At 36.4% G+C, this 27,543-nt stretch overlaps 1 protein-coding gene and 1 non-coding gene across 2 annotated transcripts; one reads left to right on the top strand and one right to left on the bottom strand.

Annotated features, from left to right (window-relative positions):
- Window positions 1-1,255: 1,255 nt before the first annotated feature.
- On the bottom strand, window positions 1,256-1,362 carry LOC121227283 (small nucleolar RNA R71). The gene has a single exon (XR_005924910.1). It is a non-coding gene; the product is annotated as a small nucleolar RNA R71 (small nucleolar RNA).
- Window positions 1,363-17,774: 16,412 nt separating this feature from the next.
- LOC107886724 (ADP-ribosylation factor GTPase-activating protein AGD3) lies at window positions 17,775-26,818 on the top strand. Its single transcript, XM_016810774.2, has 19 exons — window positions 17,775-18,680; window positions 19,608-19,684; window positions 20,309-20,409; window positions 20,698-20,768; window positions 21,111-21,173; window positions 21,421-21,465; window positions 21,606-21,671; window positions 21,789-21,836; window positions 21,937-22,032; window positions 22,124-22,165; window positions 22,460-22,675; window positions 22,794-22,925; window positions 23,040-23,264; window positions 23,442-23,528; window positions 23,607-23,945; window positions 24,322-24,464; window positions 24,573-24,666; window positions 25,606-26,096; window positions 26,191-26,818. The coding sequence occupies exons 1-19, from the start codon at window positions 18,636-18,638 to the stop codon at window positions 26,303-26,305; spliced, it is 2,496 nt and encodes an 831-aa protein (XP_016666263.1). The 5' UTR covers window positions 17,775-18,635; the 3' UTR covers window positions 26,306-26,818.
- Window positions 26,819-27,543: the final 725 nt, after the last annotated feature.

Genomic DNA, 27,543 nt, shown 5'->3' with positions numbered 1-27,543 from the left:
ATTACACGCCTAGAGATAGGGTGATAAGATTTTGCCAGATTAGGGTGAAACCTAATAAGGGGATCCATAGATCGAGTCAATGCAACACTAGGTGTTAATTAGAAAGATATTTCAATTAATTAACCTAGGGTTAGATGTTATTAGTCTTAAGAGAGATAATAATATAACTTAGGGATTTCTACGGGTCAAGTCAAATGAATAAATCGTCTAATTCAGAGTTAAATAACAAGTGAAGTCTAGGTGGATTTTTCCTTGGGTATTGTCTTAATCAATCGAATTTTCCCAAAAGCTTTTCCCAATTTCTCTCTGTGCACCCTTAGTTTAGTTAATTTAGATAAATAAATCCATTAATTTTTAGGCTAGATAATAAAAAGAAAGTAATTACTAGTACTAGTAGTTCCTTTGGGTTCGAAAATCCGGTCTTGCTAAAGCTATACAACTGTTCAATAGATACACTTGCCTTCATCGTGATAATAGTTAGTTTCAAGAACGATTAATTAAAAATATTTAAAACCTGTCGCGAATATCACGTATCAAGTTTTTGGCACCGTTGCTGGGGAACTAGGATATTAGGAACACTAAATTTTTATTACTTTAGCCATTTTACTTTTATTGCAATTTAAATTTTTATTTTTCTTCTCTAATTCTTCATTTATTTTCTTCTGATAGGTGTTTATAGTTTATGACCAGAAGAAACTCATCAGGACCATTATTGTTCGATAGTGAGATTGATCGCACAGTTCACAAAAATCGAAGAGAAATAAAGCAAAGCTTACGATACACAGAGGAAGAGCAAGAGGATGATACTTCAACTACAACCAAGGAGATGGTTGAAAACCAAGAAAATCCGCTACCTCCTGCAATTGTTGCTAATCAGAATCCTGCTCCACGCATTATGTATGATTATGCTAAACCTTTTTTAACAGGAACTGAATCGAGCATAGTTAGACCTGCTGTAGCTGCAAATACTTTTGAACTGAAACCTAACACAATTCAAACGATACAACAATCTGTTCAGTTTGATGGTTTAAAGGACGAAGATCCCAATGCTCACTTGGCAAATTTCTTAGAATTTTGAGACACTTTTAAAATAAATAGCGTTTTTGATGACGCCATTCACCTTCAGTTGTTTCCCTTTTCATTAAGGAATAAGGCTAAAAAATGGTTGAACTCGTTACCATGACAGTCAATCACTACTTGGGAACAAATGACCGAAAAGTTTTTACTAAAATATTTCTCGCCGGCTAAAGTAGCCAAATTACGCAATGATATCTCTTTTTTTGTGGAGATGGATTTAGAAACACTCTATGATACATAGGAGAGATACAAGGACCTCTTGAGAAGATGCCCTCACCATAGGTTACCACTTTGGCTACAGGTTCAAACGTTTCATAATGTCCTGAATCCTTCGACTCGATAGATGACCAATACAACCGCTGGCGGAACTATCAATAATAAGACACTTGAAGATGCTTATGAATTTATAGAAGAGATGTCACTGAATAATTATTAGTGGCAAGTTATGAGGACAAAGCCAACAAAAGCAGCCGGCGTTTATAACGTCGATTCGATCACCATGCTCTCTAATCAGGTAGAACTCTTGAATAAGAAAATTGACGGTTTTCTTAGTTCTTCACAGGTTAACCCAGTAATGCAGTGCGAAGCAAGTGGAGGTGGATCAAGCAATTCGGATTACCCACCCTATAGCCACAACATAGAGAACGAGCAGTTAAATTATATGGATAATAATCCTCGATCTCAAAATAATCCTTATAGTAATACTTACAATGCAAATTGGAGGAACCACCCAAATTTCTAATGGGGAGGCCAAAGAAATCAGCGACCACCACCACCTCCAGGCTTCCAACAACCACCCTACCAACATAAGAAAAAATCAAACCTTGAGGAGATGCTAACAAAATTCATCTAAGTGTCAGAAACTCGTTTTTAGAATACCGAGACAGCACTTAAAAATTAACAAGCGTCGATCCAATGGCTCAAAACTCAGATAGGCCAACTCGCCAAACTGATTTCTAAACGACCACAAGGTAATTTACCGAGTAACACGGAGTCTAACCCAAGGGAACAACTCAATGCGATTATTACTCATGACAAGGAAGGGTTACTTGAGCCTGCACCAGAACTGAGGCAAGGCATTGTGGTAAGTCAAGATAAAGGTGAGGTGGACCGTAATGATTAGAAACCAGTAAGTAAAGAGTACAAACCCAATGTGTCATACCCAAATGCGACAAGGAAAGACCGCACAGAAGAACAATTGGGTAAATTCCTTAAATTATAAAAAAGTTACATATTAACTTACCGTTTATTGAAGCTCTTTCGCAGATGCCAAACGCAATCAAATTTTTAAAAGAGCTTTTAACAAATAAATGAAAGTTGGATGAGGCGTCGCATGTGGAGTTGAATGTAGTTTGCCCAGCCATATTACAGAATAAGCTACCCAACAAATTGAAAGATCCAGGGAGTTTTACGATTCCTCGTTTAATTGGTAGTTTAGATGTTCATAATGCATTGGCTGGCTTAGGGGCAAGCATTAATGTTCTGCCTTATAAAATGTTTAAACAGCTAGGTCTTGGGAAACCCAAACAAACTAGGATGAGCATTCAATTGGCTGATAAAACCATTAGATTTCCTAGGGGTATCATTAAAGTAGTTCTTGTTAATATCGATAAATTTATATACCCAATAGACTTTGTTATTCTAGACATGGAAGAGGATAGTAACGCAAATTTGATTTTAGGACGACCCTTTTTAGTGACTGCTAGAACCATTATTGATGTTAGTACAGGTGAACTCACACTTCGTGTGGGAGACGAAAAATCACCCTTCAAGCTCGTAATTCAAGTAACACATCAAAAATCGAAGGTGGTTGTATAAATCATTCCACTAGTACTGATCATGTGGTGAAACCCTCTTGCAGGAAACAGTTTCGAAAAACGCAAATGAGTTGTGTTCAAACAACAACAAAAGACCTATCCATGAAGAATGAAGGCTACAAATCGAGGAACTGGATAAACGGCGGACACATAGACCGAGGAAACACGATAAACCAAAACCAAGCTATGACGAACTCAATGACTCACCAAATCAACTTAAGGTTGGAGACAAAGTACTACTAGAAGCTGCAGACCCTCGCATTGCCACTTCTGAACCTAATGAAAAAATTCCTCTCACGGTACTCAATATTTTCCCATATGGTACAGTCGAGGTAATTCATCCCAAATTCGGCAATTTTAAGGTAAACAATACTTGTCTTAAACCTTATATTGATGAAGTTGATAGCAAGGATGAGGAGTGTAAATTCCTGAAGCCACCATGATCACACACTAGAGAGGTAAGTCCAGCTTAAGACTATAAATAAGTGCTTCTCGGAAGGCAACCCGAGCATTAACAATAATGATTTATTTAAATTCTAGTTTTTCACATTTAACCTACTAACTGAGTCCTGAAACACAGGGTTTTCCCATCCACATGGCTAGGCACACGGGCGTTTCTACGACCGTGTGAAAATAGGGAAAAAGTTTTTCTATAACACGGGATGCGATAAGTTGCCACGACCGTGCGACATGGCGGTGGGTGAAATTTCTGAAACAATACAGGCGTGAGACACGCCCGTGCCTTAAAACTGAGAATTTAACACGGGCATGTGACACACCCGTGTCATTCACCCGTGGTCAACATTGTCAAAAAGAACACGGGCGTGGACTATCATACACGGGCATGGAAGAAGCGAACGAAGCAAGACATGGTTGTGCGACACGGCCGTGTGCACCCATACGCCCAAGGAACATTGGCGTGGAGTGAATGTCAGACGTACCTAATTTTAAATTTCACGAAACACAAGGGCAAAAATTAGGGCACACGGGGGTGCCTCACGACCGTATGCCCCAAAATCTATATAAACCCCTCATTATTCATCATCTCCCTCCCCAAAAACCCCTAACCCTAGCCGCTGCAACTCCATACGCCCTACATTCCCACGCCCGTACGCCGTCTAAAACACTATTTTTGACTACTCAAGCTTCTCCCTTTTGCGTACAATGTCATCCTCACGTGGTAAGAAAACCGCTGTTTTTGCCTCGAAGAAAAAGAAAGGGGCAGCGTCATCCTCGGGTCCTACCACGGAGATTAGGCACCTGTTCCTCTAGGTTCCCTTGGGACCCCAAGAGGAATTATATCATATATTACAGGCCCAACCCTAGGTATGGGCCGCTGCATTGACTGGGCCACACTAGAACAGATTTATTTAGCTGACGCGGTCCGAGCCCTCCTGAACACTGACCCATGGGGGCTCTTCTTTGAAATCGTTGAGCCGACGTATCTCGAGTTTACATTGGAAATCTGCTCGACATTCTATCTTTAGACCGTCATGACCAACTTCGACCATCCTAGAATGATCCAGTTCCGCCTTGATGGTCTAGTACGCTAGTTGAGCGTACCCGATTTGGAATTGCACTAGGGCTATACACGGAGGAGTTCATGGATGACAATGAACTCGACACCCTCCACCGCCACATCCACTACTCCCCCTTAAAATGCTGGGGGGACTTCATCCCTGCCTTGGTCACCTATGATCTCCCTCCATCCTTGAGGTATCTACATGCCATCTTGGCTCACACTCTGACAGGGAGACGAGAGAGCACTGGCATCGTCACCACCCACGACGCATATTTCTTATGGAGCATGGCGAATGGGCACGTCCTCGACCTTGCTTACTTCATCACCCTCGCCATCCGCCATCAGACAGAGTGACATAGGAGAGGGGTCATCTCTATCGGGCCTTATGTGACTCGACTGGCTCGGCACTTCAGGTTCCTCAACACAGCAGCAAAATTATCCTCCCTTTCTCTCATAGGCCAGATGTCCCCACAGGGCATCTCAAGTATCCTAAGTATGAGGATGATCGAGAAACGACGTGGCACCTACCTTCTTCAGTATCGCCTCATCTAGTCCACCGAGGAGGAGGATCCAGAGGACATTACTGACGATGTCCCTCCAAGTCATGAGGACCTACCGTCTCAGCCACCACCCATCCATCATCCAGTTCATGCGGCGGCTTTATATTCTGACATCTCTGAGCGCCTTACACAATTTGAGCAGTAATATTTTCAGTGCTTTGATCACATTGATGCGACTCTACATCAGATTTGTTAGCATTTCCACATCTTATCGCCACCACCACCTCGCGAACCACCCGGCGATGACGATGTCCTTTAGTATTATTTATCTTATTTAAGTACTTTTTATTTCATTTTCCTTTAGTATTATTTTAATTTTAGTTTTTATAATTTTTGTTGAATAATTTATAGTTTCGGCTATTTCATTAAGAGTAATTATACTTCATTGTATTCCCTAAAAATTTTCTGATTTTATCATAGTTATAAAGAGCTCCAAAGCTCATCATCGCATAGGAACTAAAAACTCCACTGGCAAAGGTTCTCCACGACAACCATGTCCTGCTCGACCACGACCATAGCTACCACTAGATATAATATTTTTTTGGTGCAGGACTTATGGACTAATGAACCTCTACCACCACCAGAGTATCCTCCTCCACCCTCATCATTACTTTGGCCGATTATTCTTCATAACTCCAATTCAAAGAGTTCATTCATCATTCAGGAAGTTTCACTTCTCTCCCTATCTTATGATTATATATCTATCTTTTTCAATATATCTATCTTTGTACATTGATGGCAATGTATATCTTAAGTGTGGGGGTCTTTTATATCATCATTAGAAATCCATGAATTTTGTCTTATTCTCACGTGAATTACTCATATCACTATTAGAATGAATTTTAATTAATTTATTATATTTATTGATATGTCTTGAATTAAAACATAGGCAATTATGCATTGATTGTTTAAACTTTAAGACATTAGGGAATCAAGCATGATAAGTTGATTTTTGAAGAATTAAAAAAAAACTTTTAGGTTGTTTCCCTAAGTTTAGGTATTATCGTGAGTTGAAATTCACAAGTTTAAACATCAAAAAGCCATAATTTTTGTGAGATCTTGAGCTCTTAGAGCATATTTTATTTCTTTCATGCTCACTTTTACTATGAGTGCGTCAGTATTGATTTGTTATTCTAGAACTTGCTTGATTATGCATGTCAAGACCACACCATTTGATTTGATATGTCAAGATGATAAAGGCACTTAGGTTTAACCCACTCACTCCACAAAAGTCTACCTTCATAATTAACCCTCAGTAAACCCTTTTGAGTCTAGCAAACCATTAATTGATTTACCCTCAATATTAACCCGTAACCCATTATTGTTGAAATCCCCTAATTTGATCCTTATTTTTGTCGAGATTTGATTTGAACTAATTGCTTAGCTATGTTTTTCTCTTCTATGTATTTGACTTGTTCTAAAAAAAATACTTCAACATATATTAGTAGTAATTCCATATTCTGAGAATAAGCTCACTTGTATTCAACTGATGACTAGTCATTTTTCTAGCTAGTTAATTTTTCAATGCAATCTCAATTCTAACCTTTTCTTTCAGCTTGTGACCACACCCCCTAACCAAAGCCACATTACAACTCTCTAAAAGACCTTTTTGATTGATGTATCTGCTCAATTTATAGTGGTGGAGATTTGATTTTCAAGCAAGCCTATGGTAATAACTTTTCATAAAACTAATGAGTGCTTTAACTGATGTCATTAAACACCTTGAGTGATTTGAGTGAATCTTTAGTGAGGATGTTAAACTCTGTGATATTTTGATCAAAGGTAATCACTTAGATAAGGGGAGACACCTATGTTTTCGTGATAAAATACTCAACTTGGAATGTTTGAAACTTTGATGTACTTTTAGTTAAATTTTCAATGTATGAATACTTTTGGATTATTTTGATATATTATTGATAGGGGTTATAAATTGAGAAGAATTTATTTTGATTGTGAGTTGATGATTTTGCTTGAGAACAAGCAAATACTTAAGTGTGGGGGTATTTGGTAAATCGTAATTTATACATGTTTTTATCTCATGCTTAGCACATTTATGGATGGTTTCTCCTTAGATTTGGTGAATTCAATACTCCTAATTCTTTAATTTCATATTTTATACTTAAGTGGGCATAGGAGAGTAAAAAGAGCGAGAAACAGGCCGAAAACAGATAAAATAGACCCACATGGGAAATCAACATGACCTGGGCTTCCTCACACGGGCGTGTCCCACAGTCATGTCCCTTTGGAATAATCGAAGCATGACTTACACGGGTAGACTACATGCCCGTGCCTATTCAACAGCCTTGACCATGGGCTAGAGTAATCGCACACGGGCGTGTCCCTGCTGAGCCCAAGTATAACCCTATTCGAAAAAGGCCAATTTTGAGGGCTCTTAGGCATTCTAAAGCCTATTTAAATACCTGAGGAGGCACTTAAGAAGGGGATGCAGAGGAGGAGGCAATGAATTACTCAAGGGAAGCCGATTGGTGCATCTCAGAAGTCGGATTCATCATCAAGACTGAAATATCCTTTCAATTTCCATTCAGGGGTTTTGGGTTTTCTTTATGTTTTGTATTCATTATTCTTTTGAGATGTTTCCTTCTATAATTATGAACTAAACCCCCTAAATACCTAAGGGGAATGAAACCTAAGACGGATCTTGTTATTATTATCTGAATTGTATGATAAATATTTGACTTGTTCTTAATTCTTGTTTTAATATTCCAGGATATTGATTCAAGTTAATTCTCTTATTCAGAGGAGGAATGGACTTTGTCTAAGAGTAAATTTGTCATAATTAAGCGGAGTTTATTACACGCCTAGAGATAGGGTGATAAGATTTTGCCAGATTAGGGTGAAACCTAATAAGGGGATCCATAGATCGAGTTAATGCAACACTAGGTGTTAATTAGAAAGAGATTTCAATTAATCAACCTAGGGTTAGACGTTATTAGTCTCGAGAGAGATAATAATATAACTTAGGGATTTCTATGGAACAAGTCAAATGAATAAATCGTCTGATTTAGAGTCAAATAACAAGTGAAGTCTAAGTGGATTTTTCCTTGGGTATTGTCCTAATCAATCAAATTTTCCCAAAAGCTTTTCCCCAATTTCTCTCTATGTACTCTTAGTTTAGTTAATTTAGATAAACAAATCCCTTAATTTTTAGGCTAGATAATAAAAAGAAAGTAATTACTAGTACTATTGCTTCCTTTGGGTTCAACAATCCGGTCTTGCTAAAGCTATACTACTGTTCGATAGGTACACTTGCCTTCATCGTGATAATAGTTAGTTTCAAGAACGATTAATAATAAATATTTAAAACCTGTCGCGAATATCATGTTTCACAAATATTTCACATACATGTACCGGGGTTAGTGGCATTTCATTTTTTCGGCTCAGGTTTCCTAACTTTTGGCACTTTTCACATGTTTTGCGAACAAATACGCATCTCAAAAAATATGTGGCCAATAGAGTCCACATTCAAGCACTTTATGTGCAGTTCGTTTAGGGCCAAAATGTCCACCACATGCATAAGAATGACAAAAAGATAGAACTGACTTTATCTCAGTCTCTGCGATGCATCGTCGGATTACCTGGTCGGAACAGTATTTTCAAAGGTAGGGGTCGTCCCAAATGTAATATTGCGACTCATGTTTGATCTTATCTTTTTCAGATCACGATAAGCTAGAAGAGACTATACTTGTAGCAAGGTAATTCACTATGTCTGCATACCAAGGAAAAATCGTTTGAGCAGCAAGCAAGCTTTCATCCGGAAAATTGTTTTGAAGTGGTGTTACATCATTCGAGGGAAGAATTCGGCTCAGATGGTCAGCTACCAAATTTTCACGTCCTTTTTTATCCTTTATCTCGAGATCGAACTCTTGTAAAAGTAGTATCCACCTTATAAGTCTCGGCTTTGCTTCCTTTTTCCCAATCAGATATTTAAGAGCTGTATGATCAGAAAAAAAGACAATCTTAGTTCCTAATAAATACGAACAAATTTTTTCTAAGGCAAAGACTACAACTAAGAACTCTTTTTTAGTGGTTGAATAATTGCTTTGGACAACATCCAAAGTTTTTGAAGCATAGGAGATGACGTACAGTTCTTTCTCGATTCTTTATCCAAAAACTACTCTTACGCTATGGTCACTGGCTCCGTACATTATTTCGAACGGATAATTCCAATCTTTTGGTTGAACAATAGGTACTAAAACGAGCTTATGTTTGAGCGTGTCAAATGCATCTCTGCATGATTGGTCGAACTCGAATTCCTTGTCCTTTTGTAAGAGATTACAAAGCAGTTGCGCAATTTTCGAAAAGTCCTTAATGAACCTCCTATAGAAACCTGAATGACCAAGGAAAGAACGGATCTCCCTCACAGTTGTCAGGTATGGTAATGAGTTAATAATGTCAATTTTTACTTTATCGATAGAGATTCCCTTAGCAGAGATGATATGACCTAGAACTAATCCTTTATCTACCATAAAATGGCATTTCTCATAATTTAAAACAAGATTAAATTCTAAGCATCTTTCCAAAATTTTTGCAAGATTTTTCAAACATACCTCGAAGGACTCACCATACACAGTAAAGTTCTCCAAGAATACCTCAATTATTTTCTCGACGTAGTCAGAAAATATACTTGCCATGCACCTCTGAAATGTAGCTGATGCGTTGCAAAGTCCAAACGACATTCGTCTGTAAGCGAACATGCAAAATGGGCACGTAAGCGTCATCTTTTCTTGATCTTCCAGTGCCACTGAGATCTGGAAAAAACCTGAGTAACCATCCAAACAACAATAATGAGACTTTCCAACTAAACTTTCTAACATCTGGTCAATAAAAGGAAGTGGAAAGTGATCTTTCCGAGTTAAGGAATTCAACTTCTTGTAATCGATACAGACTCTCCACCTGTTTTAGACTTGAGTGGGAACCATATCACCTACTGAATTTTCAATTACGGTTACGCCGGTCTTTTTCTGTACTACATGGACTGGGCTAACCCAATTACTGTCAGATATGGGATAGATTATCCCTACATCAAGTAGCTTTTGGACCTTTTTTCTCACCACTTCCATCATAGGCGGGTTGAGATGCCTTTGAGCCTCCCTTTTGGGAGCAGCGTTATCGACAACCTGAATTTTGTACATGCAAGTCGAGGGGCTCAACCCTTTAATGTCAGCTATCATCCATCCAATTACCTCTTTATAGTCCCTAAGAACTCCACCAAGTTTTCCTCTTCTATCCTCGAGAGTTTACTCGAGATTATTACTACCGAGAAAAGCATACTTCAAGTGGCCTGGAAGGGGTTTGAGTTCCAACTCTGGGGCCTGTAAAACGGATGGTATGAGCTTAGTCTATGAAGGAGTTAATTCAAGAAATTTACCTAGGTTTTTCCATTGTTGTGGCACCTCCATATGAGCCACTGTTTCGTGAACTGAATCTTCAAGGTTTATCCATTCCTACAGTTCCTTAATGGCATCAAAGTCTAGACTTTTGCATAGAACAGTTTGTAATTCATCCTTGTCATGATATTCTAAACATAATTCAGTTAAGGGATCAATTATATCAATGTTAGAAACGTTAGAAATCAGGCTAGGACGATTTATGGCCTCATAGACATTGAATTTCACCACCTCCCCATCGAACTTCATAATGAGTATACCACTTCGTATATCAATCTTTGTTTGAGCAGTACTAAAAAATGGCCTCTTAAGAAGTATGTCAGATGAATTGGCTATGTCAGATGAATTGGCTAAATTATCATCCTCCATGTCGATAATGTAGAAGTCTGCAGGAAATATTAGCTCGTTTACCTTGACAAGAACGTCATCTAATACTCCATTTAGATGCACCACAGATCTATCTGCAAGCTGGATAATCACACATGTTTCCTTTAAAAGATCCGTGTGAAGTAGTTTATAAATTGACAAAGGCATAACGTTAATTGATGGGCCTAAGTCACACATTGCTTTTTTAATACCAACACTGCCTATTTTACAAGATATGAAAAACATACCTTGGTCCTTGCATTTAGACGGTATTTTTCGTTGTAGTACAGTGGAGACATTTTGTCTGATACTTACCTTTTCATTTCCCAAAAGTTTCCTTTTTCTCGTGCATAACTCTTTTAGGAATTTTACGTATCGTGGGATCTACTTAATTGCATCGAGAAGAGGTATGTTGATTTCCACCTTTCGAAAGGTGTCAAGGATCTCCTTCTTGTCTCGCTCCTTCTTGCATTGGGTAAGTCTTCTTGGAAATGAAAGTGGTACTGCAAATGACTTTTGTGGTGCCGACCCTACTGGAGCCTCTGCGTCAAGTTTCTCCCTATCTTGACTAGTGTCATGGCCGCGACACGTGTCAAGTGTGGGTTCCAAAACCTTCCCACTCCTTAGTGTCATAATGCTTGCATTGTGTCGAGGATTTGGCTCAGTTTGGGATGGCAGCTTACCTTGGGACTCCAAACGGCTAACCGTGAGCACGAGTTTGCTCACTTGCTTGTCCAACTCCTGCAAATGCATGTCAGTTTTTTGTTGAAATTTCTCAGTACTGTTGGCTAACCTTTCCACTATGGCTTCAAAAGATGACTGTGGGGGTGGTATCTATTGATTCTGCGGCGGCCTTTGTTGAAATGGTTGATTGAACCGCGAATTCATCCCATAACTGAGATTCGGGTGATCTTTCTACCCCACATTATACGAGTTCGAGTAGGGGTCATACCGTCTTTAGGGCGGTCCTGGAAAGATCCCGACAGCATTCTCTTACTCTGTCGAATCCTCATGTAAAATCTGACATGAGTCCGTTGGATGGTCTGGCTTAGCGCAAATTCCGCACAAACGTGCTGGCTTGTCTTATCTGTAAGCAAAGTTTGAAGAATGTTAGTCGACTTGTCAATTTTATCTTCTAGAGATAGAGGATTTAACCCATGAACTCGTCTAGTAGGTTCTGTGACCGATCAGAATTGTTGAGAGTTAGCAGCCATGGTTGAAATCAACTCTCTCACTCTTTGAGGCGTCATATTAACGAGTTCCCCCCCACTTGCAGCATTTATTATCTTTATTTCCAGCGGGAGTAATCTTTCATAGAAATACTGTAAGAGTGACTATTCAGTCAGTTCATGTTGTGGGCAGCTTGCACACAACTTTTTGTATTACTCCCAGTAATCGTAGAGCGATTCAGTATCTTTTTGACGGATTCTCACAATATCCCTCCTTAGTTCTTCTGCTCGAGCTGCAGGGAAGAACCTGTCCAGAAACAAACGAGACATGTCAGACCATGTGTTGACAGATCTCGAAGGTAAATAAAATAGCGACTCTCTAGCAGAGTAGGCTAGTGAGAAAGAAAAAGAACGAAGTTTAATTTGGTCTTCGGTTACTCCCTGAGGCTACATGCTTGTGCACACCATATGGAACTCTGCGGGTTTTCATTCTGTAGTCCACGGAAGGTGGGTAGTAAATGAATCAAACCAAATTTTAACTCAAACGGCGTTCCTCCTGCCGGATAGGTTATACATAAAGGTTGTTGTTCATCTAGTGCCGCAGCGAGTTGGCGTATCGTCTGTTCAACCATCTCGTTTGGTTCGTCAAAAGAGAAAATCTCTTCGGTGTATGATATGGTTTCGAATCTGGGATTTGGCCGTTTACCATGTCGTATGGCTTCTCTTCGCATTTGTCTGACCAATTTCTCAATTTCTAGTTCAAACTCTAGAGTTCCCGGTTCTGATCTGGTCATAAGCTAAACAAATAAAAATTAGAAAAATATATCAAATCCCCGGCAACGGCACCAAAATTTGATGAGCGTCGAAACCACCAAATATAATTCCTACAAAATAACTCTAATTAGTAGTAAGAGTGGCAGTAGGGTCGAGTCCACAAGGATTAGATGCTATAATAAACTTCCGTGTATAGCTTACGATCAGATTGTTTGTCGTATCGAAGGTTGTGGCAATAGTCATGCCCACAACTCTCATTGTACCTGCAAAAATTAGAAATAAAAGTAAATCGAGGATTTTTGAAATGTTTAGAAACTGGATAATTAGAACAGCATAAATAATTAATTAAATAAATTAGAAAATAAATTCAGAATTTTGCAACAGATAAAATAAGCCTTAGCCTTAGACTCGGTAAATTTCGTATCAAGAATCGATCCTCGAAAATTAATCTTCTCCTCCAAACGATAAGCTGGTTATAGCAGTTAAGAACGTTCTAACCATCAATTCCTCCTCTAGTAGCTGGTTCTGGTACGACCTGCAAACCAATCCTTACCGATTATCTAATCGAGATACACGTGTTCTCGATTGAAGATTCCAGTAGCCTTGCGTTCTGAAGAACCCAACTTGAATTAACGACCTCAACTGCGTGGGTTGTTTAAATCCGATCACTTCTTCCTTGATTTGTTCTTGGAGAACCGAATATAGCACGGCCGACTCATTTCTCCAATTGTCAGCAAACACGACTCCAACCCAATGTGCACTTTGACTTGAAATCGAATTTAACTTTAAGGGATGATTGGTCTATCCCGATACTCAGGAAAAAAATGAATACCGATGGGACGAATTTTTAACACGAATTTGTATCTTATGATTCCCAACCGGAAAGAACACCGACCTAAAGCTAAGATGAAATTCAGTTAAGCATGAATTTAATCATACTTTGTATGTTGTGGAAGGTGATTGGGGATAATGGAAGACTTTCGAGAATTGGAAAGGAAAAGTACCTGGAAGGTAATTAGCCCAATTTTGTAAAAGAAAGCAAAACCATATGAAAAATGGCAGAATGATTCACGCCAATTTGAAAGAGAAAAAGGAAAGTATTTCAATTCCAAATAGAAGTGGGAATACAAAATAAGGGATGATTTTCAAAGAACAAAATATCCTTATTTATATATATGGGGTTTACTAAAAATAACCTAACTAATTTAATAAAATAAAATAAATAAAAAATAAAAATAATATCTTCCTATTTTTGGCTTTTTACAAAGTCAACAAAATCTGATAATTCCTTTGTTTTCTCCATCTTTTTGACTTGGCCCGAATTTAATAATTGTCTTTCAATTTAGCCCTTTTTGGCTTGTTTTTGACCGATTGCATCCCTGACAAGATTAAATCATAAAAAGCACTTGATTAGCAGGGTTCAATTCAACAATAATCCAAATTAAACACAAAAAATGCAAATTAACATGTTTATCATTCATGGCTTTCAATCATCGATTGATATAGCAACAATCATACATAAATGTATTGGCATACACTTCTCATGGCTTAATCAGGTGATCATACATAAGATAAACGGATCTCCGAACTCCTACAAATATAGAATATAGTCCACCGAGTTGAGCGGGCTGAAGCACATGTTCCCTTATAGCGCCTCAAATAACTCATTGAGTGGAGACTCATGCTGAACACTCCCTTATCTACTCCAAACAAATCAGTCCACCTAGAGCCATATGCTCACAATGTCACAAATAAAGTTGAATACCCACAAATATTATGGCATGTCAACTATATCCAATGGATCCACCATGCATGTTGCCAATATATTCAGTCAAACATAACATATAAATCAGTTATTATTGTGCTCAATTTAATGTGACAAGATGCTTATGTGTGACTTGTAACATAACCATTTAGCATCCAATTAAATCAAGCAATTCATTTGCCAATTTCCCATATTCAATTACCAATTGTAATACCAACATATTATGATAAAAAATTTTAGTACACATGCTTTAAATCATCCTTAAAATTAATCTAATTAAATAGCACAACACCACCCAAAAGCTTACTTACTAATTTTTTTCAATACAAATTCAATTTTTGCATATTTAATACCAATAGTGCAAAATCAGCCATGCAACCATAATTAATTAATTGAAATCATTAATTAAGCTACTAATTAAACATAACTGAGGGTCAATTTACCAAATCACCCTTAGAAACACTTACTACACGATTTTATTCTATCACAACAAGTGATCAACTAAGCAATTCCAAGCTTCAATTCCAGTTATCTCGGTCCTCTTCAAGATTCGGAGCTTCAATAGAGGTAAAGTAGACATTACCACCTTTCCAATGATATAATAAACACAATTTTTAATTAACTATACTAATTAAAATTCTCTTACAAAGATACCTTATCGGATTTGTAACATCAAGTCAAAAATTGGATTCCTCACAAAATTGATCTCTCTAGCCCTCCTAATCACTTACAAACATCAATACTAGACCAAATACACATATACTAAGCATCAATTTCACATTTAAATCAATTTCACAAAAATTCAAAAAATCGGTTCATGAAGATGATGAAATTAACATTCTTCAAATTACCTCAAAAATCATGTTTAATCTTGATAAATAATACCAAAAACCTTTTAATAGATCCATTTTGAGTTGAAACATCCATTGATTGGCGAATTTCCTCTCAAAATTCAAGATCCACTATTAAAGAACCATGTGTTCTTAGAAGAAGATGACATTGATAAAAATCCTTTAATTGACTCTCAAATCATGTAAAAATGTTTTTAATCTTCATAAAAACAAGTTTAGGATTGAAGATTACCTTTGATTCACTCTAGATTCGTTGATTGAAAATCTTGATTTAAGAAACTTGAGAAATTTTAGAATATTCTTAGCTACTTTTGAAAATAATTTCGGATGAATTGAGAGTGTATTTTGAAAAGAAAATTGGTTGGATCTATTATTTGATAATAGATCTTTAAAACCATGCAAAGAAAACTAATTTATAACTTTCTAATTTTATGTAAATGGTGTGAAAAGCAGGTTAGATGCATTGTGCTTAAAACTGAAACAACTCACCAGAAATTTAAAATTTGGGGAATTTGCCTAATTGCTACTCCCACATTTCCCTTACTTTGCCAATTGATTATTTCCCTAAAAAATTTCGAATTTTAAGGTTTATTTGCCAAATAAGTACTCCAAAATTTCCCTTATTTTACAATTTAATCTAATTTAATTAATATTTAAATTTAACTTAAATTAACCCCAATAAAAATTATTTAAAATATTTTTCGATCCAAATAATTATTTTCACTAATAATTATTCAATTACTTTAAAATTAATTTTCCAAAAATATTTTTATTTTTTCAGCTTATTGTTTAATTGATTTTAGATGAAATTAACCTCCTAACTTAAATTAAAAATTACTAGAAGCCCCATAAATTCCTAGTTTCACGCTAGGAACTCAAAAAATATACTCAAAACTATTAGACTCGGTTTAGGGATATTACAACTAATCATACATGTTACTCGCTGAGATTGTCCCAAGACGACTCATTTTTGGTACATGATGTGATGGGTGTTGATTTAATGGTTATACACTAAACATCATTCTAATTAAGTAACTTCCCACAAAGATCTACTAAAGTTAGAATGATGGCCAAATGCGAAGCAATTATTAGTACGTGTGAATACCTAAGAAATTAGGTTCACGTATTAATTGGATGGAAATCCATGTTCTTACTAGTTGATTAATATTGCCCCAATGTGACTTAATTCAATGTTTGTAGGAATTATCGTTGCAACGACATACAAATATTTTCAAGATTTAATTTAAACGTATGCATCATCTTAATGCATATTAAATATTGCAAAAGGCTTTTCAAATATTTGTTTAATACAAAAATATTAATTAATGAATATTTTATTTTTAATTTGAAAATGATACTTATTCACTTACTAAACATACTTAGTAACAACAAACTGAATGAAAATAACTAAGGGATAGAATAGGAACTTCATAATTGTTATGAGCTGTGACAAAGAACAAACTGAATGAAAATAAGGAATACAACAGGAATTTCATGATTATCATGAACTGTAACAAACTAAAACAGTTATTGATAATAATGGTTCTCCGATCACTGAAGCCGAGACTAGAAAACGTTGAAAGAAATTTGATAAAGTAGCTCGTTGCTACATTCTAGCAAGCATGACCATCACCTTTTATAAGAATCCATGAAAATAGGTAAAATAGTCGGCAAAGCAATCAAGAGCCTCCATCTTTTTAGCTCGAATAAAATGACTGTCATACCAAAAAGGAAAAAATCCCAATCAAACATGTTCTCATATCCCAGTAACAAAGCTCGAGAAATGCTATCCCGAAATATAGAACTTAACATATGATGGACGAAAAGCAAATTTAGGTCCCAAGAAATACTGTCTCAAAGAGCAGAGGAGAGGATCTATCATCTCGACTGCCCAGAACAAAAATGCCCACAACAAATGTCATGTTCAATTGTTGCAGATATTTTGGGGGCGGTGATGAGTTGAGTAACTGTGCTCAAGTAAGGCTGAAATTTCTTGGTTGCCTTTCCATTACAATTTTAATTTTCAGGTCCCCACCCTTCGCCCTCCTCTCTTTCCACCGATTCATAATATATATGCTAGATATTTTGATCAACACCAAGTCTCAGAGAAATTTACATTTAGAAAGAATAAATATTCGAATTTATAAAAAATTATTATGATTAATTAAGATTTGGAACATATATGAATACAATGGATGGAAATGTAATCTATGCAGATTGCGTTCAATTATCCAAAAAGAATGATAATTAAAATTTGGCAGGTGACGGGACCGACCGGAGCAAGAAAATCAAAATGGAAGAGGAAAGAGAGTAGTTCTAGTTTGGGTCCCGCTTCCTCGATTGCTGAGTTAGCGAGACAGAAGCATCTTTCAGTTTCTATGATCTACTACCACTCGCTCATGGCGCGTTATTTTCCAATCTCCCACCAATTCAAACTTCAAAAAGTAGATATTTCATTACACGCTTCTCCACTTGTACTCTTCACCTTTCTCTTTTCCCCTTTTTTTCTCTCTGAATGAGGGAGGGGTAAGGAAGGTAGCTCCTGTCAGAAACACACAGTCGTAACGCCGTTTTCAAGAACATCCTCGAAACGACGACGTAGGTTTTGGTATCCACAGCACGCTGTTAAAAATTTTGGCTCCACTAAACGAAATCGTAGATTAAAAGGAAAAAAAAAAGTAAGGGAAGGGAAGGGCTAATTATGTCTGTGTGTTTTCGCTTTTATCTAAGTTGTCTTTGTGTCTCACCTTCACGCATGTTATGGACATTTTTTAGGTTTAATGTATGGAAAATGGACTAATTAATTTCTTTTTCTTTTTCCTTTTTGTTTTAGTTTCTTCCTTACTCACTCACTCTCTCAATTCCCAAGGCTCTCACCCTTAAAAACAACCTCCACTTCCTCTAATAAAATCTTATGTTTTCTTGTCCCTTCCTTCCTCCTCCACTTTCTCTTTTCTAGGGTTTTATTTTATTTATCTTCTTTCGGTTATATATATTTTTTTACCTTTCTTTGTGTTAAATTGAAACCTCAAAGCAAATAGTATTACACATAAAGCGAAAAAAAGAACTGTAAACAAGATTAAAAAAAAAAACTTTCTGTTAAATTAAATGCCGTGAAATCCATGTGAATCGAGTTGATGGAGCTGAATTTCTTGCTCTGGAAGCCGACTGTTGTCAAGTCACCTCGTCTTTACTTTTTGGGAGGGTTTGAATCAGAGTGAAGGGGAGATCTCAGGGGTTTAGTCTTATTCTACGAAGGATCGAGCATTGATGTAATGTTAATTAAGATTTTATCGTGAAGAGAAGAAAGAATCTTGGCCTCCACAATGCATTTCGCTAAGCTCGATGACTCTCCCATGTTTCGCAAGCAGGTTTCTCTCTCTCGACGTTCTTTACTTAGCTGGAACGAAGTCGAGGACATTGTAGATTTACATACTCCCCCCCCCTCCACCCTCCAAAATTGTTTACATATTTAGCTGAATTATTTCAGGTTGCTTATTTTGATTGCCATTTTTGTAACCTTCAGTGCTTTGTTCCCCTTTGGTTGTCGGAGAAAATAAGGCAAAAGAAACAAAATAAAAGGGGAATATTTTCCCCATTAATTTTATCTTTCTAATGGCTGCTTCAAAGAATTTGGCTAGATCAGCGGTAGTTTTTGTATAATTAATGGTTGTATATTTTGCATAAAAAATGTTTTGTAGATTTGGGGAGATTTATTTTATTCTAAATAGAGTTGGAGCATGTGCCTAGTTCGATATCTAGCTTGACTATCAGTATCCATGATTGGTGGGTTTAAAAGATTGTTTAAAGAGTGATCCTTGATCTCTCCTGGTTTGCGATAAGATGTATTTTCTGAAAATTGAAACTATAGGGCACTGATTTTCAAATGATCTCTTATGTTTTCTTAATTTGATGGGATTAAGTTCTCTTTATGAATAGGGTGAGATAAGAATGGAATCACGTTGGAGAATTTTAGTGAACTTTTTATCTCATGAGTATCTTTGTCAAGCGCTAACCTTTACATCCACATTTGTATTTTGTACATGCTGATTATAGTGGGATGGAGTATCTCTTTTTGCTTAAAGACATTCTTTACTTTTACAATTATATTGTAACTGTATTTTCTCATGGATTTGAAAAGTTCTTAATACTTGAGTATCATAATTTTGTGTTCTACGCATAGTAACCTTACTATTTGTCTGATGGACTCTAATGCTAGAGCTTTATGAGATAGTATATCTGTTTAGTTATTTATGGACCATGTATAGATAATTTATAAATTTTATTTGGTGAGACAGATACAATGCATGGAGGAAAGCGCCGAGTTGTTACGTGAGAGAAGCTTAAGGTTTTTCAAAGGATGCCGAAAATACACGTACGTCTATATCTTCAAATGATCTATGAATCTGATTGTTTTAATCAAAACAATATCCCTTTTTACTGAACGAAAGAAGTATATCAGAACGTGACATGGCCAAACTTGAGTTCTAAATTAAATAAAGAAATAGTCCAATATGTCTTTATAATGGGCAAAGTATTTGTTGATTGTTGCTTTATGCCTCTCGAACATAAAGGGTTTCTGTTACTATGTATTAATAGTCATTGCCTATATTTGTTCACAACTTTCTGCCAGTTTATGGAAGTTTCTTATGTTTTCAACATTCTTTCTTACCTGTAGGTCAAACATATGACAAAAAAAACTGAATGCAACCTTGCATTATAACACAAAAACTTCAATATTTATGTATCCGTTAGTTACTTTTCTTTGGTACTTGACCATGGTTCCATGCTTGTGGTTTTACACCAGGATACTGATACTCGTAAATTTCCTGACTATTACTGTAAAAGCTGTCATATAATTGTAGCTCTCAACTGGAATAGACTTTTTCTTTCCTTTTTTGGTTTCTTCCTCTTAAGAGGGAGGGGGTTGCTACTGCATGCTATTGGAGCCATGAGTTGGGGAAATATTTATTTGCATATTATTTTTCTTTGATTGCAGTGAAGGACTTGGGGAGGGATATGATGGGGACATAGCTTTTGCAAGTGCCCTTGAAATGTTTGGTGGAGGACATAATGACCCTATTAGTGTTGCTTTTGGTGGTATGTATTGTTCTAATTTTGTGCCAAAGTTGTTTATTGTACTTGCTTGAATATTGGTGATAGATTTGCACCTGAAGAGATCAGGCAGTCTTAAGTTTCAGTGGCTTCATTAGTTTTGCTTTCGTGTTCTTCCTATTGTAATAATTGTTGGTTTGATCTCTATAAGACATCGAAATGCCTTTTCTTACTTTCTGCTTTCTCAAAAATTTTCCCGTATCCGACATGTTGTGTATATTATGTTTTGGTATGGCACCATAGCAGTAATTGAACCTTTTTTCCCCTCTTTAGGACCAGTTATGACCAAGTTTACCATAGCATTGAGAGAAATTGGAACATACAAGGAAGTTCTTCGGTCACAGGTAAATTTCTGAAATATTGTTTGAGCATGAATATCAAATTTATTATGGAGCAATGGAGACCTAAGATAACTGATATTGGATAAATTCAGTTCTTTGACATTCTCCAACTGCTGCTGTAAGAATACTTACTGAAAGAAAATGATTATCTTTCTGATATTTCAGTAGTAAAAAAACTTTGCTTGTTTTCTTCATGTCTATTTAAGACTTTAATGCATTAAATCTTTAAAACCTGTCCTGATGTCCACATTTAAATATTTCTTTTAAAAATTGTGAGAATGCAAATGTTACAACTATATTGACATACGATAATATTATTTCTGAACTACTTTCTTTTCTCTCCAGGTTGAAACCGAGCTAAATGAAAAATTAATGCAGTTTGTCAATAGGGATTTACTTGACGTCAAGGTAACCACCTTTATTGCAAATGAGATTTAAGTTGCCCTACAAAGTAGGGAAGATTTGGAACTAGCTAAAAGCTGGGCAACCTTATCAACTATTGCTATGTAAATTAGTCTTCTTAAGAGAAACATAGGTTGTTTATTTATTGCTCTGCTATGGATTCATTGACCTTTTAATAATTTGTGTATATTTTTTAGTTTTATCTGTTTTATTTGTTTATCCTTTTGTTTTAAAAGAACTTATCTGAGTGCAGGAAGCACGTAAACGCTTTGACAAGGCTAGTCTCGTTTATGACCAGGTGCTTCAGAAGTTAAATTCATTTTTCCACTGTAGTTTGTTTTCTTGCTTAGTTACATTGCTTGAATATGATATTATAGTCTTGAGCTGGCATAAAATCAAATTTATAGTTATATTGTACCGGATTGAATAATCTTGCAGGCTCGTGAAAAGTTTCTTTCACTCAGGAAAAGCACAAAGAGTAATATTGCCAATGTTTTGGAAGAGGTATCTTGCAAAATGGCTTGATGGTTTATAATTTCATGTACATGACTTTCTTTCCTACATAGATTTCATGTTGATGAATATTTCCTACATATTCTGACATGGTTGGAGTTATTCTAGGAACTTCATAATGCGAGGTCAACATTTGAGCAGGCTCGCTTTAATCTAGTGAGTGAATTGCTAGCAGATGATTTCTGAACTGATGTTGCTGTGACAATTCGAATGTGGTTCAATATATGTGATCACGCTATTGTTTTTACAATTACAGGTAACTGCTCTTTCAAATGTTGAAGCTAAAAAGCGATTTGAGTTTCTGGAAGCTGTTAGTGGGACTATGGATGCACATCTTCGATACTTCAAACAGGTTATCTTGTCACAGGACTTCTCAATTTCTTTCACATTGTTTCTATCAAATGGCGAATGCATTGGTCATGATGAAGTTTTTCTGTTTATAGGGCTATGAATTACTGCATCAAATGGAGCCATATATTAATCAGGTTTGTTATCTTAAATTTCCTTTAGACCAAAACATAATTCTATACATCTCTGATTGAGCTGTATTTTCTTCATCCAATTGTTTTACTCAAAAGGAAAAAGAAAAATTTTATGCCTATACTGAATATGGTATCAGTTATTTGAGAGATTAGTCATAGCATGTTATAAGATGCATGGTTAATAGTTGGTATGGCTTTGAATCTAACCAAAGCAAAAAGAAAATTTTTATCTTGTCATTGATGATTCCTATGTCTATGCCTATATATGTGCTAATTGTTGAAATACAAGTCCTGCAGGTCATGACCTATGCACGGCAATCAAGGGAAAGATCCAAATATGACCAGGCAGCTTTAAATGAAAGAATGCAAGAGTACAAACGGCAGGTTGACAGAGAGAGCAGATTGTCTTCTAATGGTTCTAATGGATCTCCTAATGGAGATGGTATACAAGCAATAGGTAGAAGTTCACATAAAATGATAGAGGCAGTAATGCAGTCTGCTTCGAAGGGAAAGGTTTAAAGAAGATTTTAAGTTATCCCAGATTTCTGTTTGTTAGATTTTATTAGTCCTCCTGATGCTTTTGCATCTATGTACTGTATATCTGCATCTGAAACTCTGAATATTCCTACAGGTTCAAACCATTCGACAAGGCTATCTGTCAAAACGTTCATCAAGCTTGAGAGGAGACTGGAAAAGAAGATTTTTTGTCCTTGATAGCCGTGGAATGTTGTATTATTACCGCAAGCAGTGCAGCAAATCATCTGTAAGATTCTTCCTCCTCTCCTGCTTTTTTGAAAAATATTGAAAGTAGGGTGCTTGAAGTGCATTTTGTGATGAAAGCTCTCTTCTGCTCTTCTTGATCTTTCTTGGTGAACAGGGGTCTGGTGGTCAGCTTTCTGGTCAGAGAAATAGCTCTGAACTTGGATCTGGATTATTGGGCCGATGGCTTTCTTCTCATTATCATGGTGGCGTTCATGATGAAAAATCTGTTGCCCATCACACAGTGAATCTGCTTACGTCAACAATTAAAGTTGATGCTGACCAGTCAGATTTGAGGTTTTGTTTTAGGATAATTTCTCCTACAAAGAATTACACCTTGCAGGTATGACCTAGGTGTAGACTGTTTTTCTCATTAGGTGTTAACTTGTATCGTTGCATTTCTTTTATTTCTGGGATCAATCAATTGCTGGATTGACAGGCCAAATTGCACTTGTGTAGGACTAGGGCTATTATTTGGAAATTGACTGCAATAATGCTTTTTTTGTGCTTGTCAGAGCAGGCAGAGAGTGCACTGGATCAAATGGATTGGATTGAAAAGATAACTGGTGTTATTGCTTCTTTGCTTAGTTCTCAGGCTCCTGAAAGGGTAATTATTTATGTAGCACAATTTTTCTCGTTGCTTCCTTATCAACTTATTGACTGTTGAATTCTTATAAATTTTCAGTGTCTCTCTGCTAGTCCCATGGGAAGTGGTCATCATCGATCTGCCAGTGAGAGTAGTTCATTTGAAAGTTCTGATTTTGATCACACTGCTGTTGAAGAGTATGCCTCTGAGAGAAACCTTGTTAGTGCACATAACGAACGCCAATCAAGAGCCTCACAACATCAGAGGTCCTGTCTAAAAAATGAAAAGCCTATTGATGTACTGCGAAGAGTGTGTGGGAATGACAAATGTGCAGATTGTGGTGCTCCTGAACCTGATTGGGCATCTTTGAATCTGGGTGTTCTTCTTTGTATCGAGTGTTCTGGTGTTCACCGTAATCTTGGTGTTCATATATCAAAGGTGAAGTGAATAGATTATATATGACATTTTTATGCATCCATATGAGAACCTGCGTCTCTCTAAAGAAATATTTTATTGATCAATTGCTCTTTTTTCTTGAATTTTTTTATTTCTAAAGATGAATGGTTCTCGGTAATGAACATGGTAATACAAACAGAATGAAAAGTTATATCTGCTATTGATTGTATTACAGGAATTTGATAATAAAGAGAATAATTAGTCTCGTGTTGGAATTTGTATTTTTTTGGTTACTGTGCAGTATACTGTTTTCCTGCCATGGTGAATTCTTTTAGCTGGATAAAAGCATCCTGAGTAATTTTCAGTGATGTTGCTTTGTCCTTTGTGTAGCTATAATTTTTGTTTGTTCATATTTCAGGTTAGGTCGCTTACTCTTGATGTAAAAGTATGGGACCCATCTGTTATAAGTTTGTTTCAATCTCTGGGCAATACCTTTGCTAACTCAGTTTGGGAGGAATTGTTGCACTCCAGAAATGCTTTCCACGTTGATCTTACCCCAAGGTAAAGAATCTTTTTTTCTTATGATTAAAATACAGTATATGTAGTAATAATAAAAACCAACATAGTTCTCTAGCTATTTGTTACTAATGCTTATTATTGGTGATGAAGCTTTTCCAAGTCTGATAAACCACAGCTGCTGCTTATGGGAAAACCTTGTCATTCTGATTCTATATCTGTAAAGGAGAAGTTCATTCATGCAAAGGTTAATTTCCTTTGACTGTAGTCTTTACATTTTCTTTACTATTTCCTGTAGTTGCTTATGAGTTAATATAATAGATGTTCTTGTCTATGCATTATTGCATTTTCCTCGAATGTTGGATAACTGTACTTCAATTACGGGTGAGACACGTTCAAGGCATGCTTTTTGGTGAGGTAGTAGGTGCAAAGGGAATGTCTGATTGAAAATCTATTTAATATTCCTAACTTTTATTTATTTTCTTTAAATTTTACCTTTTCATAGTAGAAGAATGGGACAATATCAGACTCTACTTTTTTGAATGTTTGAGTTCTCAACAAAGAACATGAGATTACACAGAAATCGTGCATAATGACCGGCAGAAAAGGGGGGGGGGACAGACTTCTGCATGTTTTATAGAGTAAATTGGACTGTTTCATATACATATTTGACCTTGCTTTACTCAGACAACCTTGCACCGTAGGCAATCTAAGGGTTCTAGCTCCTGCAGTTAGACACTGCTTAGAACACAAACATTAGATAAAAATTAAATTTGGATGGTCTGCTGAGCAAATATAAATTCTAGAACTTGAGCAATGTGAATAGTTACTTGTGGCCGTTTCAGCTTAATTTAATAAGAGAGCTGGTTTGGTAGAATTTGCTTGTTTTAAGCTGTCAAAAAATGTAAAGATATATCTTCTTGTAATTGTCTGTACTTCCTTCCTTTTAAGCCTTTAAGTTAGGCATAAGGTAACCTTGTGGATAATGGTGGAAGCTTAGACAATCTTCTTCCTCTTAACTCCAGTCGATACATCCTTCACGCTGTGCACTTAATTTGGTGATTCGTGAAAACCTAGAATATTCTCAGGCTTGAAGATAAAACATATACTTTTTGTTTTAACAATTTCTAATTATTTGATGTGTGTAAACAATTGAAAGAATTTTCTGTTTTCTTTATGATCTCAGTATGCAGAAAAGCTTTTTGTTTGCAAGCCGAAAGATGAGCAACATCCTCAATCAGTTGCACAACAGATTTGGGAGGGTGTTCGTGCCAATGATAAGAAGGCTGTATACCGTTATATTGTTAATTGTGAAGTAGATTTAAATGCAGTGTATGAACAATCTTCTGGGTCTTCATTAACCCTTGCCAAAGTGATGCTTCTGCAAGAACATACAAATGTCTGTAACAACAGCTCCAGTTACATTACAGGGGATTCATCAGACAGATCCTCTGCTAGCTCTTTCAACTTGGTGGGTACCAGTGAAGGGCAAACCACAGACAATTTGGATGGTTGTACCCTACTTCACCTTGCCTGTGAAACGGGTGACATTGGCATGATTGAACTTCTATTACAATATGGGGCAAATATAAATGTAATGGATTCAAGAGGTCAAGCACCACTTCATCGATGTATTCTCAAGGGCAAGGCTGCGGTTGCTAAATTACTCCTTACCAGGTTACTGGCAGATTCTTTCTAAAATATTGTAATATTTGATTAGTTTTCACGGTCATTAACATGTCGAGTTTATTAACGTGTTGGTTTTCTGCAGGGGAGCAGATCCGCAGGTGTTAAATAGGGAAAATAAAACCCCTGTTGAGCTAGCAGTGGAATCAGATTTTGATGACAGTGAGGTCCTTGCTTTATTATCAGACTCAAACGGGTAACTAGGGTGAAAAGAAAATAAATTGGAGTTTGAGCTGTACCTGAAGTGAAATTTGAAAATGCATTCGTGTTGGTTTTTTTGGTGTAATTATAACAATATCTAAAAATTAGAGCCGGTTGTAGTTGAAATGGATGTCCCCTATATTTAGAGGGGTACTAAACAAAAAACAAGTGGGAGGTTGTGCTAGCGCTAGGCTGACCCCTTGGGTATATGTGAAAATTAGTACCCTAGAGGACAAAGATGGTTTTAAAAGCAAGTAAAATGGCCCATCAGCTGACAGCCTTGCTTCAGAGGAGAGGGGAGGGGAGGGGCTGGCTAAAGGGTAAAGGGTAAAGGCTAAAGTAATAAAGCAATGTGGTGTTGTGTTATTTATTAGTTGGATGTAGCTGTTGAGTTGATGTTAGATTTTAGAGTAGTTGGTGTGTTCCTGTACTTTTAATTTATATATTATAGTATTGGTGCTTTTTTCTGGTGCCTATAAATAAATATTTTTCGTGGTTGCACTTAAAAAACATATTTTATGTCCTCGTTTATTTTTTATTTTTTTATTTCTCATTTGGATTAGTCTTACGGTTTAGCCGGTGATAAAACGGTATTTCTTTTAAAGAAATCACGAATGACTACAATAGTTCAATTTTTATATTTCTTCAGACATTTGTTAGTTACTATTGTCCGCTTTTGTTGGAGACAATGGAGTTTATCCCATCTGCTTTGTATTCATCTGATCCATCTTTTAACTATTTTCTTCTGTTCATTCTCCTCACTTCTTAGCGTGATATTATACTAAATAACAATTTAAAAATTGAAACTAAATTCAAGAATCAGATGAATACAAAGCAAAAGAAAATAGTATGGAGGAAGCTATCATGAAACAGGAAGGAAATGAAGCAAAATCGATTTAAAGGGTAACCAAAGCTATCATGAAACAAGTAAACAGGAAGGAAATGAAGGCAATCCAAGGGAGAAGCTAAAGAGTTGGTAGCTAATAGGAAGATGGAAACCGAGCTAGTTAAAGCATAAGCGGGAGATGAGAGCCAACAAGAAAGCTATGTTGGGAGCTGCTGAGTTTAATTATCCGCTAGTTTTATGGCTAAGTTGTTTGTTAGCTGACCTAACAATTGTACAACTGTGTAGTTTGGTTATTTCATCTCTAAAAATTACAAATGAACCCGCTTACTTGCTTGTTTTTATACATGTGTGTGTACCAGTCGAATATGAAAGAATTTAATCAAACTTTTT

The sequence above is a fragment of the Gossypium hirsutum genome, chromosome A03, assembly GCF_007990345.1.
Source record: "Gossypium hirsutum isolate 1008001.06 chromosome A03, Gossypium_hirsutum_v2.1, whole genome shotgun sequence".
NCBI lineage: Eukaryota > Viridiplantae > Streptophyta > Magnoliopsida > Malvales > Malvaceae > Gossypium > Gossypium hirsutum.
The sequence above is the reverse complement of the archived record's forward strand: the minus strand, read 5'-3'. Positions and strand labels throughout refer to the sequence as shown.

Bases quoted from the DNA above. Each gene is read 5' to 3' on its own strand.
- LOC107886724 (XM_016810774.2), top strand. From the start codon at position 18,636: ATGCATTTCGCTAAGCTCGATGACTCTCCCATGTTTCGCAAGCAG. The intron at 18,681-19,607 runs GTTTCTCTCTCT...TTGGTGAGACAG, and splicing joins CTCCCATGTTTCGCAAGCAG to ATACAATGCATGGAGGAAAG. The intron at 22,166-22,459 runs GTTTGTTATCTT...CAAGTCCTGCAG, and splicing joins TGGAGCCATATATTAATCAG to GTCATGACCTATGCACGGCA.